This window comes from Xyrauchen texanus, chromosome 3 (assembly GCF_025860055.1).
Source record: "Xyrauchen texanus isolate HMW12.3.18 chromosome 3, RBS_HiC_50CHRs, whole genome shotgun sequence".
NCBI lineage: Eukaryota > Metazoa > Chordata > Actinopteri > Cypriniformes > Catostomidae > Xyrauchen > Xyrauchen texanus.
In genome coordinates, this window is record NC_068278.1 from 12,453,195 (window position 1) to 12,469,177 (window position 15,983).

A 15,983-nucleotide genomic window follows, 5' to 3' on the forward strand; every position below is an offset into this window, starting at 1 on the left:
ACGCCCCACTCAAATGGGTCCACTGCATGAAGGATACTAACGTGCGGATAACCCGGAGGTATCTGGCACTCCAGCCCTTTAAATTCAAGGTGGTCCACAGACCGGGAGCGCAGATGGCTGTCGTCGACTTCCTGTCCAGAAAAGGGGGGTGGTAGGCAGTCCAGATGTCTCCCATGCCTGAGTCGGGCGGTAGGGATATGTGGCAGCAGGGGTGTGGTTGAGCGTCCGTCAGGAGAAAGAGAGACCGGTAAGGGTGCACACATGACTAACACCTGTCTCTAATTGTAGTGAGATTGGGGAGAGAGGCATAAAAGGAGCACGGCAGCACCAGATTGTGAAAAAGAGAATGGTTCGAGAGCTTTACTGTGAAACTGATGTGTTATTGTGAAGCTGTTAGCCAGAGAAGTGGTTAATTAAATGTTCCAGAGTAAACATTTTCTCACCAATTTTCTCCCCTTTTCTCCTCAATTTGAAAAGCCAAATTCACAATGGGCTCTAAGTACTCGTAGTGGTGTAGTGACTTGCCTCAATCCGGTGGCGGAGGATGAATCTTATCACGTGGCTTGTTGAGCGCGTTAAATCATGTCCATGTATTTAATTATTTGGTAAGTAGCCATGTAATTAGTTGGATTATGTAGAGCACAGTCAGAGGCAAAATAAACCCCTTTAATAAAAACCGTCCTGATCATCCTGTTTTGTTTTATTGTGATAATGATTGGCTGTCTGTACATTATCCTTTACTTATTATGTAAAATAGTTTGTAATGAAAAAAATTACTAACAGTCTATAAATGTTAAATTTTACAAAAAGGCTTACACAGAGTTGAAATGCATTATGAGCTGGTGTGTGATGAATTAATGTATCATTGTGTATTTTTCACACACTCATCAAGATTTATATATATATACTGTATATACAGGGTTGGGAGGGTTACTTTTGAAATGTATTACACTACAGATACAGAATACATGCTGTAAAATGTAATTTGTAATGTATTCCATTAGATTACTCATGGTCAGTAATGTAATCTAAATACTTTGGATTACTTCTTCAGCACTGGGTTTAATTATGGGTTTAAGCACTTGAATCAGAAGTTATCCAGGCAATTTGTGCTATTATATTCATTTTACTAAACTAATCGGAAAGGCATATAATATAAGCAGCAAAAGGAAATATTTCCCCATTTACAGGTTATTCCAACTGAAACACAATGACAACCCTGTTCATAGTGTTATTAAAAACAGTTAGAAAAAAACTATTGATCTTTGACAGTTTTTAGGTTTAATGTGACGAACAGGTTATAAATAAGTGACTTAAAAATAAATAAATAATATAAAAATGATTTTCTTAATCACTATCTATGTTTTAGAAAATATATAACTTGTAAGAATTTATAAAAACATACTTAAACTCATTTTTTAAAAAGTAGAAGAAAAAAAAAAGCTGCATAAATAAGGTTCCCCTTCTGTCATTCTCTCCACGTTGTGTCAGAGAAGCGACACTAGGGGTCTCTCTTGAGAGCCGATATTCACCTCTGAGCTATGAAAAAAGACCAATGAGAGTTGGCAACCAGTATTTGCATGTCCCGCCCCTGGACATACGGGTATTTAAGCGGCGCAAATACGGGAGTTCATTCAGAAAATTTCTTCGGAGCCGATGGTCGTGTCTGCAACTGCTGCATACTACACACAGAGTTCCTGTCATCCCTCTGCTGCATAACTGTTGGATTCCACGGCGCACAACAGCGGCTTTCTCCTGTTTGCACGGCTGTGCATTCCTGCCCCTGGGCGCATCGACAGTGCAGAATTAAAAAGCTCTCACGAGTTTTTTTCACAAAAGAGTGACATTTATTAAAAGAGTAAATTTCACTAAAAGAGCAAAACACAGCGGCGTTGAACGTCCTTTTAAGGACGCGTCTTTATAAAGATGCCCTTCCGCCCCTGTGTTGTTCCTGGATGCGGTAGAGTGCTCTCCGCTTCAGACGGCCACAGGCGTTGTCTCGTGTGTCTGGGTAGTGATCACACCGAGGCTGCGTTTGTGGATGGTTCATGTTCTCACTGTGAGAACATGACCATGGCAACGTTGCGGTCGCGGCTTGCTTACAACCGTGAGCAAGCCACTCCAGCCACCCCCCGTGTTGCTCCTTCTTCCCACGGGATTGAGGACGATGCGGCTGGCGATGGAGGTTATTTGGGGATGGCAGCGGGTACAGCTCCGCCGGGTACGCCCCCTTGGACCACCCGCACCCCAGCACGCTCGTTGATTCCCGTCCGTGCTCGAGGTGCCGGCGATTCGCCTCACAGCCAGTCAGCCGACCCTCTTGCGATGGAAGCCGATGAGCTCGGCGCGGCATCGGAGGACGCGGCATCTGATGCAGAGGACTCCCCTGGGCTGCCGCCTTCGGGCTTGCACGCCCAGGCTGAGGCTGACGCACAGATGTCCGACATGCTTTCCCAGGCAGCCAACAGCGTGGGCTTGGATTGGAACCCTCCATCCTCCCCACAGCCATCACGGCTGGATGACTGGTTCCTGGGGTCTGCGCGCCGCTCACAGCCTCGCCCCCCCCCCGGTTCCGTTTTTCCCGGCAGTGCATGACGAGCTGACGTCTTCGTGGAGAGCACCCCTCTCCACTCGTCACACCGCCACAGGCTCGTCCGCCCTCGCCACACTCGACGGCGGAGCGTGCCATGGGTACGCGCCGATTCCCCAGGTGGATAGGGCGGTTGCGATCCATCTATGCCCCGGTACCCCTACCACCTGGCGAGGTCGCCCCGTACTCCCTTCCCGGAACCATAGAGCAACCTCCTCGCTGACAGCGAAGGCCTACAGCGCCACCGGATGCGCCGCTTCCGCCCTGCATGCCATGGCTCTCCTGCAGGTCCACCAAGCCAAGGCACTTCGCAACATACACGGGGGTGGCCCTGATCCCGACACGCTGCAGGAACTGCGCTCAGCGACCGACCTCGCCCTGAGAGCGACGAAGGTCACAGCGCAAGCGCTCGGGCAGGCGATGGCCACGCTAGTGGTCCAGGAACTTCAGCTGTGGCTGAACATGGTTGAGATGCGTGAAGCCGACAAGACTCGCTTCCTCAACGCCCCTGTCTCCCAGTTCGGCCTCTTCGGCGACACCGTCGAGGACTTTGCCCAGCAGTTCTCCACGGTAAAGAAGCAGACGGAGGCCATCTCTCACATCATGCCTCGCCGCAAGCCTGCAGCCACGGCCCATGCCCCGTCTGCTCGCCGAAGGCGTCCTCCCGCGGCCAGAAGACAAGCTCCTTCTCCGCCTCAACCCGGGCCCAGGGGTTGCGGTACCCAAATTCTCAATAAAAGAGCTATTTCCTTTGTCTCTGGGGCATATGGCCCGCAAATGCCGTTCTCATGGCACTCTGCTTTCAGGCCTCAACAGTCCCGGCTCCATGGACGCGGTGTCCCCGCCTTCAGCCCCACGACTGTTCCCCGGCTGGCCGGTTCAAACGAGTCCAGAGGACGCCAGCATCAGACCTCCTCCTCAGTCACGAACCCGCCCCCTGCCGGGTGCGCGGAGCAAGGTAAGTGCTTTGAGTTTATTCTCAGCACCAGAGCCTCGGGACGCCACGTTGCCTCCCGACGCCATGTTACCTGTTCCGCACCGCTGCAAAGCCCCGCCGGGTACGTCCAAAAAACCCGTCCCTTTGGTGCCCCTAGCACGGAGTTTAGAGGCGTGGCTTTCACTGCCCAACCTGTCACGCTGGCTGCACCGGACCGTTCGACTCGGTTACACAATTCAGTTTGCCAGGTCTCCGCCCCCCTTCGTGGGTGTACATTTTTCCGCAGTACACGGCCAACATGCCCATTCCCTGCGTGAAGAAATCGCCTCCCTTCTATTAAAGGACGCGATAGAGCCTGTCCCTCCAACCGAAACGAAGAAGGGTTTCTACAGCCCTTACTTTGTTGTACCCAAGAAAGTCGGCGGCTTACGACCGATCTTGGACCTGCGAGTTTTCAATCGGAACTTGTCCAAACTCCCGTTCAAAATGCTCACCCAGAAACAAATTCTATCTGCCGTCCGGCATCTAGATTGGTTCGCAGCGGTAGACCTGAAGGACACGTACTTCCACGTCTCAATTTGCCCTCGACATTGACCCTTCCTACGGTTTGCGTTCAATGGCCAGGCGTATCAGTACAAAGTCCTCCCCTTCGGCCTGTCTCTGTCCCCTCGCGTCTTCATGAAAGTCACAGAGGCAGCTCTTGCCCCGCTCCGAGTAGCCGGCATACGCATACTCAATTACCTCGACGACTGGCTCATACTGGCTCACTCTCGAGAGTTACTATGCGCACACAGAGACCAGGTGCTCAGGCACCTCAGCCGTTTGGGGCTTCAGGTCAGCTGGGAAAAGAGCAAGCTCGCCCCGGTCCAGAGCATCTCTTTTCTCGGTCTGGAGTTAGACTCAGTCTCAATGACAGCACGTCTCTCCAACGAGCGTGCTCAGTCAGTGCTGAAATGCCCCGCTTCCTTCAAGCCAGGTGCCGTGGTCCCGCTAAAACGTTTCCAACAGCTCCTGGGGCATATGGCATCCTCCGCAGCTATATGTCACTGCGCGCCACTCACATCCCCGGCAACCTCAATGTGATGGCGGACGCGCTGTCAAGACAAAGCTTGCCGGGCGGAGAGTGGAGATTCCACCCCCAGTCGGTCCAGCTGATTTGGGACCGGTTCGGCAAGGCCCAGGTAGACCTGTTTGCCTCCCAAGAAACCTACCACTGCCCGCTCTGGTATGCCCGGACAGAGGCTCCCCTCAGGGCAAATGCGCTGGCACACAGCTGGCCCACGGGGCTGCGCAAGTATGCATTTCCCCCAGTGAGCCTTCTTGCATGCAAGAAGCTATGCAAGGTCAGGGAGGACGAGGAGCAAGTCATTCTGGTAGCCCCTTACTGGCCTACCCGGACTTGGTTTTCGGACCTCACACTCCTCACGACAGCCCCTCCCTGGCGAATTCCCCTGAGGAAGGACCTTCTTTCTCAGGGACGGGGCACGCTCTGGCACCCGCACCCAGACCTCTGGAACCTCCACGTCTGGTGGACGGGATGCGGAAGATCTAGCCGGTCTACCATCTGCCGTCGTAGATGTAATCAATCAAGCCAGAGCCCCCTCTACCAGGCATCTTTACGCCCTAAAGTGGCGTCTGTTCGCGCGCTGGTGTTCTTCCTGAGCCGAAGACCCGCAGAAGTGCGCAGTTAGGTCAGTGCTCGTGTTTCTTCAGGAGAGGCTGGAGAGGAGGCTGTCCCCCTCCACCCTCAAGGTGTATGTCACCGCCATCGCGGCCCACCACAACACGGTAGACGGAAAGTCTCTTGGTAAGCACGACTTAATCGTCAGGTTCCTAAAAGGTGCCCGGAGGATAGCTCCCTCCCGGCCTAACCTGTTCCCCTCCTGGGATCTCTCGGTCGTCCTTACGGGACTCCAGAGACCCCCCTTCAAGCCGCTTGATTCAGTTGGACTCAGGGCCCTCTCTCTCAAGACCGCCCTGCTGATCGCGCTTGCTTCCATCAAGAGGGTCGGGGACCTGCATGCGTTCTCTGTTAGCGACTGGAGTTCGGTCCGGCAGACACTTTCGTGATCCTAAGACCGCGACCGGGCTATGTGCCCAAGGTTCCTACCACACCCTTCAGGGATCAGGTAGTGAACCTGCAAGCACTGCCCCGGGAGGAGGCAGATCCAGCCCTTTCACTGCTGTGTCCAGTACGTGCCTTACGTATCTACCTGGACCGCACACAGAGCACTAGACGCTCTGAGCAGCTCTTCGTCTGCTTTGGGGGACAGCAGAAAGGGAATGCTGTCTCCAAGCAGAGACTCGCCCACTGGGTTGTCGACGCCATTTCCCTGGCTTATCACACCCAGGCCGTGCCCCCCCCCTTTGCGGGTCCGAGCCCACTCCACCAGGAGTGTTGCATCCTCATGGGCACTGGCTAGGGGCACTGCCCTAGCAGACATTTGTAGAGCAGCGGGCTGGGCAACACTTTCGCGAGATTCTACAATCTCCGAGTTGAGTCAGTATCGTCCCGTGTTCTCTCAGGTACCGAGCCCGTAGAACTCGGTGGCACGCCCATGATCTGACCGGGTGAATCGCTTGCATCTAGCGCCCTTCCCCTAACCAGGGGAAACAGTGCGCCTTCATTCCCAGGAGATCTCAGGTTTGGGACACTGGTTGATTCCTCCCTAGCCCTCGTGGGTCACAGTTCAGCGGAGGACCTCGCCGACCCTAGCCACTGTGGGTACCGCAAGCTACCCTACACTGGTATAGGTGCTCCACATGTAAGGCCTCCTTCGGACTCCCCCTGTGTGTAACGCCACGGTTCTGTCCCCTCTGGCGAGTGGACTCCCGTGCTTCCCTTAGGCAGCCACGGCTGCCTCGGTTGCCGTGCTGTATGTTCCCCCCTCTATAGGCTGGATCCACCACCGCACCGACTTTTCCACATAGGCCCTAAGTCAGGCCTCTGATGGTTTTGCCACTTAAACTTGCCTCCCCTCTCGGGTAGGCATGGCCTCCGCAGGGTCTTCTCCGCCCTGAATAAGGGCTAAGACCCCCTTCCCTCAATGCGTGTAAGGGCCCCGGCCTAAGTTGCTCTATGCGAGAAACATAGAGAGAAAAGAGGCCCGGCCAGGCTTGGCCCGTTCCCAGGTTGGCGGCCAGCACCTTGTTCCCCCCTCCAGGGTAACGATAAGGAATCCTGATGGCTTAAATGGGGCATTGGGGAAGGGTACGTGCAGCCTGATACAGTTGGTCGTCCTGCACGTAAGAATACCTGCTCGCTCCTGTATCAGCAGTTCACGTACACAGCTCAGCGTGTGGCGCTTTTATAAGTGGACCCCTAGTGTCGCTTCTCTGACACAACGTGGAGAGAGCGACAGAAGGGGAACGTCTAGGTTACGTATGTAACCTCCGTTCCCTGATGGAGGGAACGAGACGTTGTGTCTCCCCTGCCACGTCACTGAGCCATTTTCTGAGGACCATTTCCGGCTCCTCAGAAAAATCCTGAATGAACTCCTGTATTTGCGCCGCTTAAATACCCGTATGTCCGGGGGCGGGACATGCAAATACTGGTTGCCAACTCTCATTGGTCTTTTTTCATAGTTCAGAGGTGAATATCGGCGCTCAAGAGAGACCCCTAGTGTCGCTTCTCTGACACAATGTCTCGTTCCCTCCATCAGGGAACGGAGGTTACATACGTAACCTAGACGTTAGGTTTATGCATTTAAAATTAAAAAATAATATAACAATGGTGTGAGAATAATACACTTCCTGCCCGGCCTGTTCTCTGTCATATATAATAATATCTTATACAATAATTTTTCTCAGGTAAATTGTATGTTTAGATATTTTTACTTCAAATAAGATTAAAGAGATAGTTCTCCTAAAAATTAAAATGATCTCAATTTATTCACTCTCATGAAATCTCAGATGTGTATGTCTTTTTTCTTCTGCTGAACACAAACAAAATTTTTAGAAGAATATTTCAGCTCTGTGGGTCCAAACAATGCAAGTAAATCATCCATACGATTATCTAATCAGCCAATCATGTGGCAGCAGTGCAGTGCATAAAATCATGCAGATAAGGGTCAGGAGCTTCAGTTAATGTTCACATCAACCATCAGTATGGGGTAAATAATATGATCTCAGTGGTTTCAACTGTGGCATGATTGTTGGTCCCAGGAGGGCTGTTTGAGTATTTCTGTAACTGTTGATCTCCTGGGATTTTCACACACAACAGTCTCTAGAGTTTTCTCAACGAAAAACGAAAAACATCCAGTGAGCGGCAGTTCAGATGATGGAAACACTTGTTGATGAGGTCAACAGAAAATGTCCAGACTGGTTCCAACTGACAAAGTCTACGGTAACTCAGATAACCGCTCTGTACAATTGTAGTTCGAAAAATATCTCAGAATGCTGTTCTGAGTTGCGGGTTAGCGCTGTTTTGGCAGCACGAGGGGGACCTACACAATATTAGACAGGTGGTTTTAATGTTGTGGCTGATCACGGGACTTCTTACATCCCAGGCAGCAGAGGGACTTCAAATATCTGGGTTACAATGAGGCACTTACAATGGAAGTGAATGGGGACAATCTGTAAACTATCTGTAAATCTGTAAACGATCTGTAAAATACTCATTGTTTCAAAAGTATAGACACAAGACATAAACAATATGCGTGTTAACATGATTTTATTGTGATAAAATCACTCACTAACCTTTTCTGTGTAAAGTTGTAGCCAATTTTACAACTTCGTTGCATGACAACATAACACTGTAAACCCTAAAATTATGATTTGAACAACTTTACAGCTCAAAATAATTATGTTTTAACAGAAGAATTAATGCAAGTGCTTTTATGAAATTATACCTTCCAAAAATTGGCTCCATTCACCTCCATTGTAAGTGCCTGTCTGTAACCTTGATTTTTCTTTTTTTTATATATATATATTTTTTTATTTAAAAAAAAAAAAGACGATAGAAGTCGTAATACATTTTTGTGGTAATCAACATTATGCCACAAATGCTGTCGATTGAGCTTAACTTGTATTGAACCCAAAATATTTCTTTTTGGAGATTTGATATCCTATAAAAAGATTAATTGTTTATATTTGTCAACTGTCCAATTGCAAAGGTCATTTTATTTTCTCGATGTCAGGTAGGTTCATGTTTAGAACGATTAGATTTGGTTTAAAGTTTGTGTTTACCTGTAACCCAGCACTGAAAGTTACATTGACCTCACTCTCTGGGAGAAAGAGCTTAAAATGCGATCAGGGCAATAATTTTCCTACCAGCCACCATTCATGGAAAGAACTACACCAGCCAGACTCCATAGCTTTTTTAATACCCCTTTTTTATTTTAACACTAACACAAGTGCTTAATCTTGGGCTATACATATCCATCCGGGCATTCCCATCTTCACTATGTACATCCAGTATACAGGGAGCTGTGTTACTATTACGCCCCCTATCTGTTGCATGTATTTATGTCACGACACCGATCTCGTGCAGTCACGTGATTTTCGTCAGCGCTCCATCGTCGTCATCACATCGTGACGCTCAGTCAGCTGACGCTTGCTCAGTCGACCTTCTCCACTGCGGAAGATACACACAGAAAACACCAGCATCCTCCGCAGTGTTTCACATACACCTGTATTCAAGCATGGCGAGCCAGTCTCAGGGCATCCAGCAGCTGCTGCAAGCCGAGAAACGAGCGGCAGAGAAGGTCGCAGAAGCCCGTAAACGTAAGTGTTGTTTTTCCTTGTCATCGCTTCAGACTGGAGCTCAGCTAGCACGCGCTAACTTCCTCTTGATCATAATATTTCCACTATACTTAGATTTGAACGATGAGGCTTCTCTACATTTGCTTTTTGCTTCTTTGTCAGTGGATGACAGGTTGGCCAACTGCTATGATCAGGGCCGTAGCTGGGTATTCTGGGGCCCCTGGCTGTATATTGCTTCAGGCCCCTTTCCTATTAAAAAATGCAGTTTAGAATTTGTTGTGGGGCCCAACTGGACCCGTTGGCCCCTAGAATCATTACCACCTTTCACCCCTACGGCCCTGACTATGATTAATAATTTTACTGAATATTTTGAAAAACGTCGAACTGTAATATTTCTTAAGGCCCATTTACAATGTTGACATTTCTAATGATTTTTAACATTTAAAATAAGGTGTTACATATAAACATGCACTTAGGTGAGGAATTGTGCACGTTTATACAATGATATACCTGTTATAATTTAACTCTTGTCCTTGTCTTTAAATAATTGAATAGTTGTGTTCAATTCAGGCTTTGGTTTTGCTTCTCGTTCCTAATAGTGAAGGAAATCCTGACTGTATTCAATATCTCAAATGGTGAATTGTCACCGTGACATTGACTCACTGTGCATTCACACAGTTCCTGTTTAGAAGATTTTCTGCTGCCAGTTTACTTCTCATTTCCTATATGCAAGAAATTCCCTTGGAAAGAAATATATTAATTTGTAAATGTTCAGTTTTCTACACAAGGGAAATCCTACGCATATATATTTTGTTACTATTAAAGTTGTATTTCAATAATGAGCATTTTGTGCCTCTTTTTTTTTTAATAGGGAAGAATCGGCGTCTAAAGCAGGCCAAGGAGGAGGCGCAGGCCGAGATCGAACAGTACCGCCTGCAAAGGGAGAAGGAGTTTAAGACTAAAGAGGCTGCGGTGAGATTTATTTGTGTGGATTCAAGGATAATTGTTTATCCAAATGTGTACTTTGAGTCTACAGCTTATTAGGCAAAACCATTTTGGTTCAGTGCTTTAAGGAAAATATTTTTTTATGGTTACGAGTGCCTGGTTATTGGTGGTTTAATGATGTCTTTTTATGATCGTTTCAGAACCTCTACTATTTATTACATTTTATATGAGACAATTAAAGTCTTTCAATTTAGATTGTTTTAAACTCACTCAGTCATTTATAGCAAGAAATGTTTTTTTTCCAGATTAACACTTTATTTCTTGATTCAAACATTTGAAACAGAAAAGCAAATAATATATTCATAGAATCAACTCTAAGCCCCATTATTCCCTTTCCCCCCTCTCAATCCCACCCTGACCCTCAAAAAATATCCCTGTGGTCACAACTTGAGTTACATACAAAAAAAAAGAGAATAATAAATATATATATATATATATATATATATAAATATTCACACACACGTATAAAATTGCACATCTCTGTCCACTGCCCCTCCCTGAGAGCCCTCCAAAAAGTCAAAATAGCAGCCCCATTTTTTATTAAACAAATCTAAGTTGCCCTGCTTTCTACATGACATCTCCTCAAGTACCGCTACCTGTCCATCTCTGTGCACCTCTCTTGAAATGAGGGTGCTCCGGCTGACTTCCATCCCCCAAGAATAACCTGTCTGCTGATCTTAACACTGGCCAGAATCCAGTTTTTTATGCTTTCATCCCCTATATTAATGACCGCCCCATCGCCTAAAATATAGAGTCTGGGGCAAAATTAAATTTGAGTGCCCAATACTTCACACAAAAAACTCTGAACCCTCAACCAAAATTCTTGGATCTTAACACACCACCAAAAACATGGGTTGTGTCTCCATTTTCTGATTGGCGTGCCTTTAATACCAAGCCTAAGGAATCTAGAGGGGGCCCAATCGAATCTATGTAAAATCTTCAATTGCATAAGGCGCACCCTTGCATCTCTAGATGCAGATTTGAAGTTTTTTAGAATCCTAGCCCACACTCCCTCCTCCAATGCCAAGTTTAAATCTTTCTCCCATATTAATCTCTTGATAGAAGTTGAAGCTCCATCCCTCGGACTCTGAATTAGCAGGGAGTAATACACTGATGCCTCATGACTTTTCCAAAAGCAGTAATCACCACTCCCAGAGTATCTGCCACTTTAGGGGGGTGTATGCTACTCCCAAAAATAGTACAGAGCAGGTGGCGCAGCTGTAAATACCTGAAGAATTGAGACCTGGGAATTTCAAAATGTTGAACCAAATTTTCAAAGGATCTCAACACTCTACTCTCATAGGTCTCTATAGGTCACAGAGTGTATTCATTTCCCTCTCAATCCACTCTGTCCAGCAGAAAGGGGACTTGTTGATACATAATTTAGGGTTCAGCCATATGCTCGAAGCATCATTTTAAATAAATGTCTGAAAACATTCTGGACACTTTTGTCCATACCACGTGCAAATGCGAGATAACAGGGTGTTATTTAACTTCGCCGATTGGTTTGATAGAAAGGCTTTGCAATGGCGAAATGGGGGCAAGAAATTCCTGTTCAATACAAAACCAGGGAGGGGCTCTTTCAGGTGGAAGCGACCAATGAGCCAAATGTCTGAGACCGAATGCATAATAATAAAACAAAATCTTGTGTAGGCCTAGCCCACCTTTGTCAATTGGCTTATTGAAATGTAGTTTGGGACGTTTACCATTCCAAATGAAAAGGACTTCGCTATGCTATCAAATTGCTTGAAATAAGAGAGGGGGAGAGATTGTAGCAGGTAGTTGAATTTTGGGATACAATTCATTTTAATAACATTAACCCAATCATAGATAAATGTAATGAAGCCCACCTCATATCATATCTGTATTTCAATTGGGTTCTCTGAGGCCATCAGATGACATTCGGTGCTTCAGCACTCCCTCAGCACTTTTAATATTCCATTACAATTCCACGAGTTCTTGGAATTTGATTTTTTTGGTAATTGAGGCGTACTGTATGATCCGACCCCTAAGAACCGGCTTAAGTGCCTCCCAAGCCACACCCACAGAGGATATGGAGGACCAGTTGGTCTCCAAATAGACACAGATTTCAGCGTTTAACATTTGTTAGAATTCAGGATTTTGCAAAAGGGATGCATTAAAGCACCAACTATTTGATTTCCTTTTCTCCATATTTGGCAACAGCTCTAAAAAACACCAGGGCGTGATCTGAGACTGAAATGTTACCAATTTAGCACTCGGCAACTGATGAAATGGGATGTTGCAAGTAATAAACCTTACCTAATAAAAAAATTCTAGACCAAATGGTTTTTCTAAAAATTCATGTCCACATACTGTATGTGAACAGCGGGACTAAGTTGTGAATTTTAAATAATACCAAGCCATAAAAAGTCATCAAATAGTTTATTTCCAGGAGTTTTAATTATTCATGTATTTGAGATGTTACAGACATTACATCAGAAATTAGCATAATTCATTCTGATTCAAAGTAATGTCCAGCATCATCCAATCACTGCCAACCATGTTAAAATAAATGTATACATTATAAATTCTGAATCTATGTACTGATCACCATTGTCCCATGTCTGCCAAACATGTTGAGTGTTCCAAACATCATCTGCAGCCTGAAACTGAACATTTGGTAGGAAGTATGGATCGAATGCACTTGAGCTATAGGATCATAATATACATTTAAAAAATGATGCATTTTCACTTTAATTTTGCATTGACATTTCTTTAACAGTCTCATAAACCCCATGAATTTCCATCATTAAGCCCTAGGGGTGTGTGCCCACATGAAAGCCTGAACACCATTCTGTAATAGGAAGAAATGAACTCATACATTAGCATTAGTCTAAGTTCTGGATCAACTGATGATAAGAGAAAATATGCTATCCTGTAAAGCTAATTGAAATTGTATTGTCCATTAGGCCCTAGGATCCCATGGAAACTCTGCCGTTGAGGTGGACAAGGAGACCATAGATAAGATGAGCTGCATCCAGAACAGTTATCAACAGAACAAGGAGGCTGTGCTTGCCAACCTCCTTAAGATGGTGTGCGACATTAAGCCAGAGATCCACGCCAACTACCGTGTTGCTGGATAAACACATGTCCAGTCGGCACATCCATTACAATCCCTAAATGCCCACAAAGCACTGAGACAAAGACTGCCACTGGACATAACACGCTACAATCTTAATACCTGATGATAAATGGCTGGACTCCAGCATATACATGCAGCATATGATACCATCCTCTGACCGTTAATTAATGGTGTATGTACATTTTAACAGTTTTCTGCATTGTTATGGTCCAGTAAAAGTCTTTGTCTCTGCGATCTTCGTTTACTGTTGTATTGAGTTTATCAGAGTGAGATTCTTTCTTTGTGAGTGAGACCATGTGTTTGTGTGAGTATCTATATCTTGATGCTACTACATGTTGTTAATTTATAAGTAATCAGATGTTATTGTTTTATCTAATCGATGCATACAATATATAATTTTTTGTGACCAAGAAGACATAATTGGCATCTTAATGTAGTGATAGTTATTAAATTTGCTCCACAATTCCTTCCTGTGCTCTTGTTCTGTATATGTAGGTGGCATCGCTCTAGTTGAACATGCTGAAGAAAAAAAGTAATAAATGTATTGTTGTACTCGTTAATCAATTGCACCATTTATTTTCAATTAGAAATCTTTAGACCAGTCTCTCTGGACAGTGCTGGTCAATTAGTGGATATATTTGACTTAACTACTTCTGCTTAACGCTTATATCAGAGAGCTAGTTGTTTATAGGTTTTCATTACTATTTTAATTGGAGATGACCAATGCTATGTGCCACAAATGAGCTATAATGGTTTCTGCCATCACAGTGTATTTCAAAATCTAAAATTAGACCTGCTTTGGCTTTTTTGTTTCACGGGGACTTATTCACCGGCGAATGGACCTGACTAACGGGCCTTCACTGGAGGGGGCCCCACAGAAAGGCTTCATTGATATTCTTTTTTTTTTTTTTTTCATTTATTTATTTCAGGCAATGGCACACAAGGCAAACAAATATTAAGTCATACAGTAGTAAACTATGACGATCGAAATCTGCCTGAAAGGGAGTGGGAAGAAGACAACTTATTTAATCCCACCCCAGTTCCCCATTTAGTAATTAATACATTGAACTTCATTGTTACTTTGCTCACGGATTGTTTACAAATGTTGTATCATGGTGGCGTTACCACAAGTAACAAGTATTTATTATAACAACAGTACCAACAATTTTAAGAAGAATAAACAATGCCAACAATGGTAATGGACAATATACCGACAATATTCTGTTATATGATCATTTGTATTTTTTTTTAAATATATATATATACACACACACACCCAACCCCAATTCTGAAAAAGTTGGGACAGTATGAAAAGTACTAATATAAGCAAAAAAGAGTGATTTGTAAATTATATTCACCCTTTGCTATATTGAATGCAGCACAACTACATGTAATATGTTTTACCTTGTGATTTTTTTATTTTTTTTTTAAATGTACAGTAAGTTTAAAGCTGATGATTGTAACACACCAAAAATGTTGAGACCGGGACAATTTAAGACTTAACAACAATTTGACGAGTTGAAATAACAAGGCGATGTGATACAGGAGATGTTTAACAGGTCAGGCAATTATGTCAAAGTATATAAAGGAGCCACCAAAAACAGCCAAGACCTTCAAGAGCAAGGATCAAATGAGACTTGTCAATTTGCCAACAGATGCTTCAGCAATTAATCCAGGACTTTGAAAACAATGTTCCCCAAAGACAAATTGGCAGGATTTTGGGCATTTCACCCTCTACAGTGTGCAATATAGTTAAAAGATTCAAGGAATCTGGTAAAATTTTGGTGCGTAAAGGGCAAAACGAAAACCATTAATGAATGTGCTTGATCTCTGATCACTCAGACGTCACTCTCTTAAAAAACATAATTCATCTGTAATGGATATCATGAACATGGGTTTGGGATAACTTTAGTAAATCTTTGTTAGTCAACACCACCCGCCGCTGCATCCACAGATGTAAGTTAAGACTTTACTATGCAAAGCAGAAGCCCTACATCAACACTGTCCAGAAGTGCTGCCGACTTCTCTGGGCTCTTTCTCATCTTCGATGGCAAGTAGAACAGTGGAACTGTGTATTTTGGTCAGAAGATGTTTGATAAGATATTTGATAAGAGTCCATATATAAAAAAATGTAATACACAGCTGTTGTGTTCTCCAGGAAAAAGAGGAAAAGGACCATCCAAGCTGTTATTAGCATCAGGCCAAAAAGGTCAGGGGTGCGTCAGTGACCATGGCATGGGTAACTCGCACATCTGTGAGAACACCATGAAGGCAGACAGATGTATAAATTATTTTGGAGCAGCATATACTGCCATCCAGCACCATCTTTTCAAGGGATGTCTTACTCTTCAACAGGATACTCTTTTGGAATTGGGGTTGCATATATATATATATATATATATATATAGTAATAACATATTGGTTGGAATAAAATATCACAAGACTTTTCCACCTGTAAAAATGGGGAGCTCCCCTATAAACTGGCTTGTCTCCCACCTGGTTCATCAGCGGTGTGCAGTCCAAACTGAGTACACATCATGATGTCATTTGCGTACTCTGTTAATTTGTAGCTACTTAGGTGAATATTTGTTTGATATTCATGTCCAAAATCAACACCTGGCATTCACCAAATGCTAGAAAATAAT

The 15,983-nt window shown here is 45.0% G+C and overlaps 1 protein-coding gene across 1 annotated transcript; it reads left to right on the forward strand.

The window, feature by feature from the left end:
* The first annotated feature begins 9,059 nt into the window (after positions 1–9,059).
* On the forward strand, positions 9,060–13,898 carry atp6v1g1 (ATPase H+ transporting V1 subunit G1). Its single transcript, XM_052093210.1, has 3 exons — positions 9,060–9,251; positions 10,102–10,202; positions 13,166–13,898. The coding sequence occupies exons 1-3, from the start codon at positions 9,170–9,172 to the stop codon at positions 13,337–13,339; spliced, it is 357 nt and encodes a 118-aa protein (XP_051949170.1). The 5' UTR covers positions 9,060–9,169; the 3' UTR covers positions 13,340–13,898.
* Positions 13,899–15,983: the final 2,085 nt, after the last annotated feature.

Bases quoted from the DNA above. Each gene is read 5' to 3' on its own strand.
- atp6v1g1 (XM_052093210.1), top strand. From the start codon at position 9,170: ATGGCGAGCCAGTCTCAGGGCATCCAGCAGCTGCTGCAAGCCGAGAAA. The intron at 9,252-10,101 runs GTAAGTGTTGTT...TTTTTTTAATAG, and splicing joins GGTCGCAGAAGCCCGTAAAC to GGAAGAATCGGCGTCTAAAG. The intron at 10,203-13,165 runs GTGAGATTTATT...ATTGTCCATTAG, and splicing joins TTAAGACTAAAGAGGCTGCG to GCCCTAGGATCCCATGGAAA.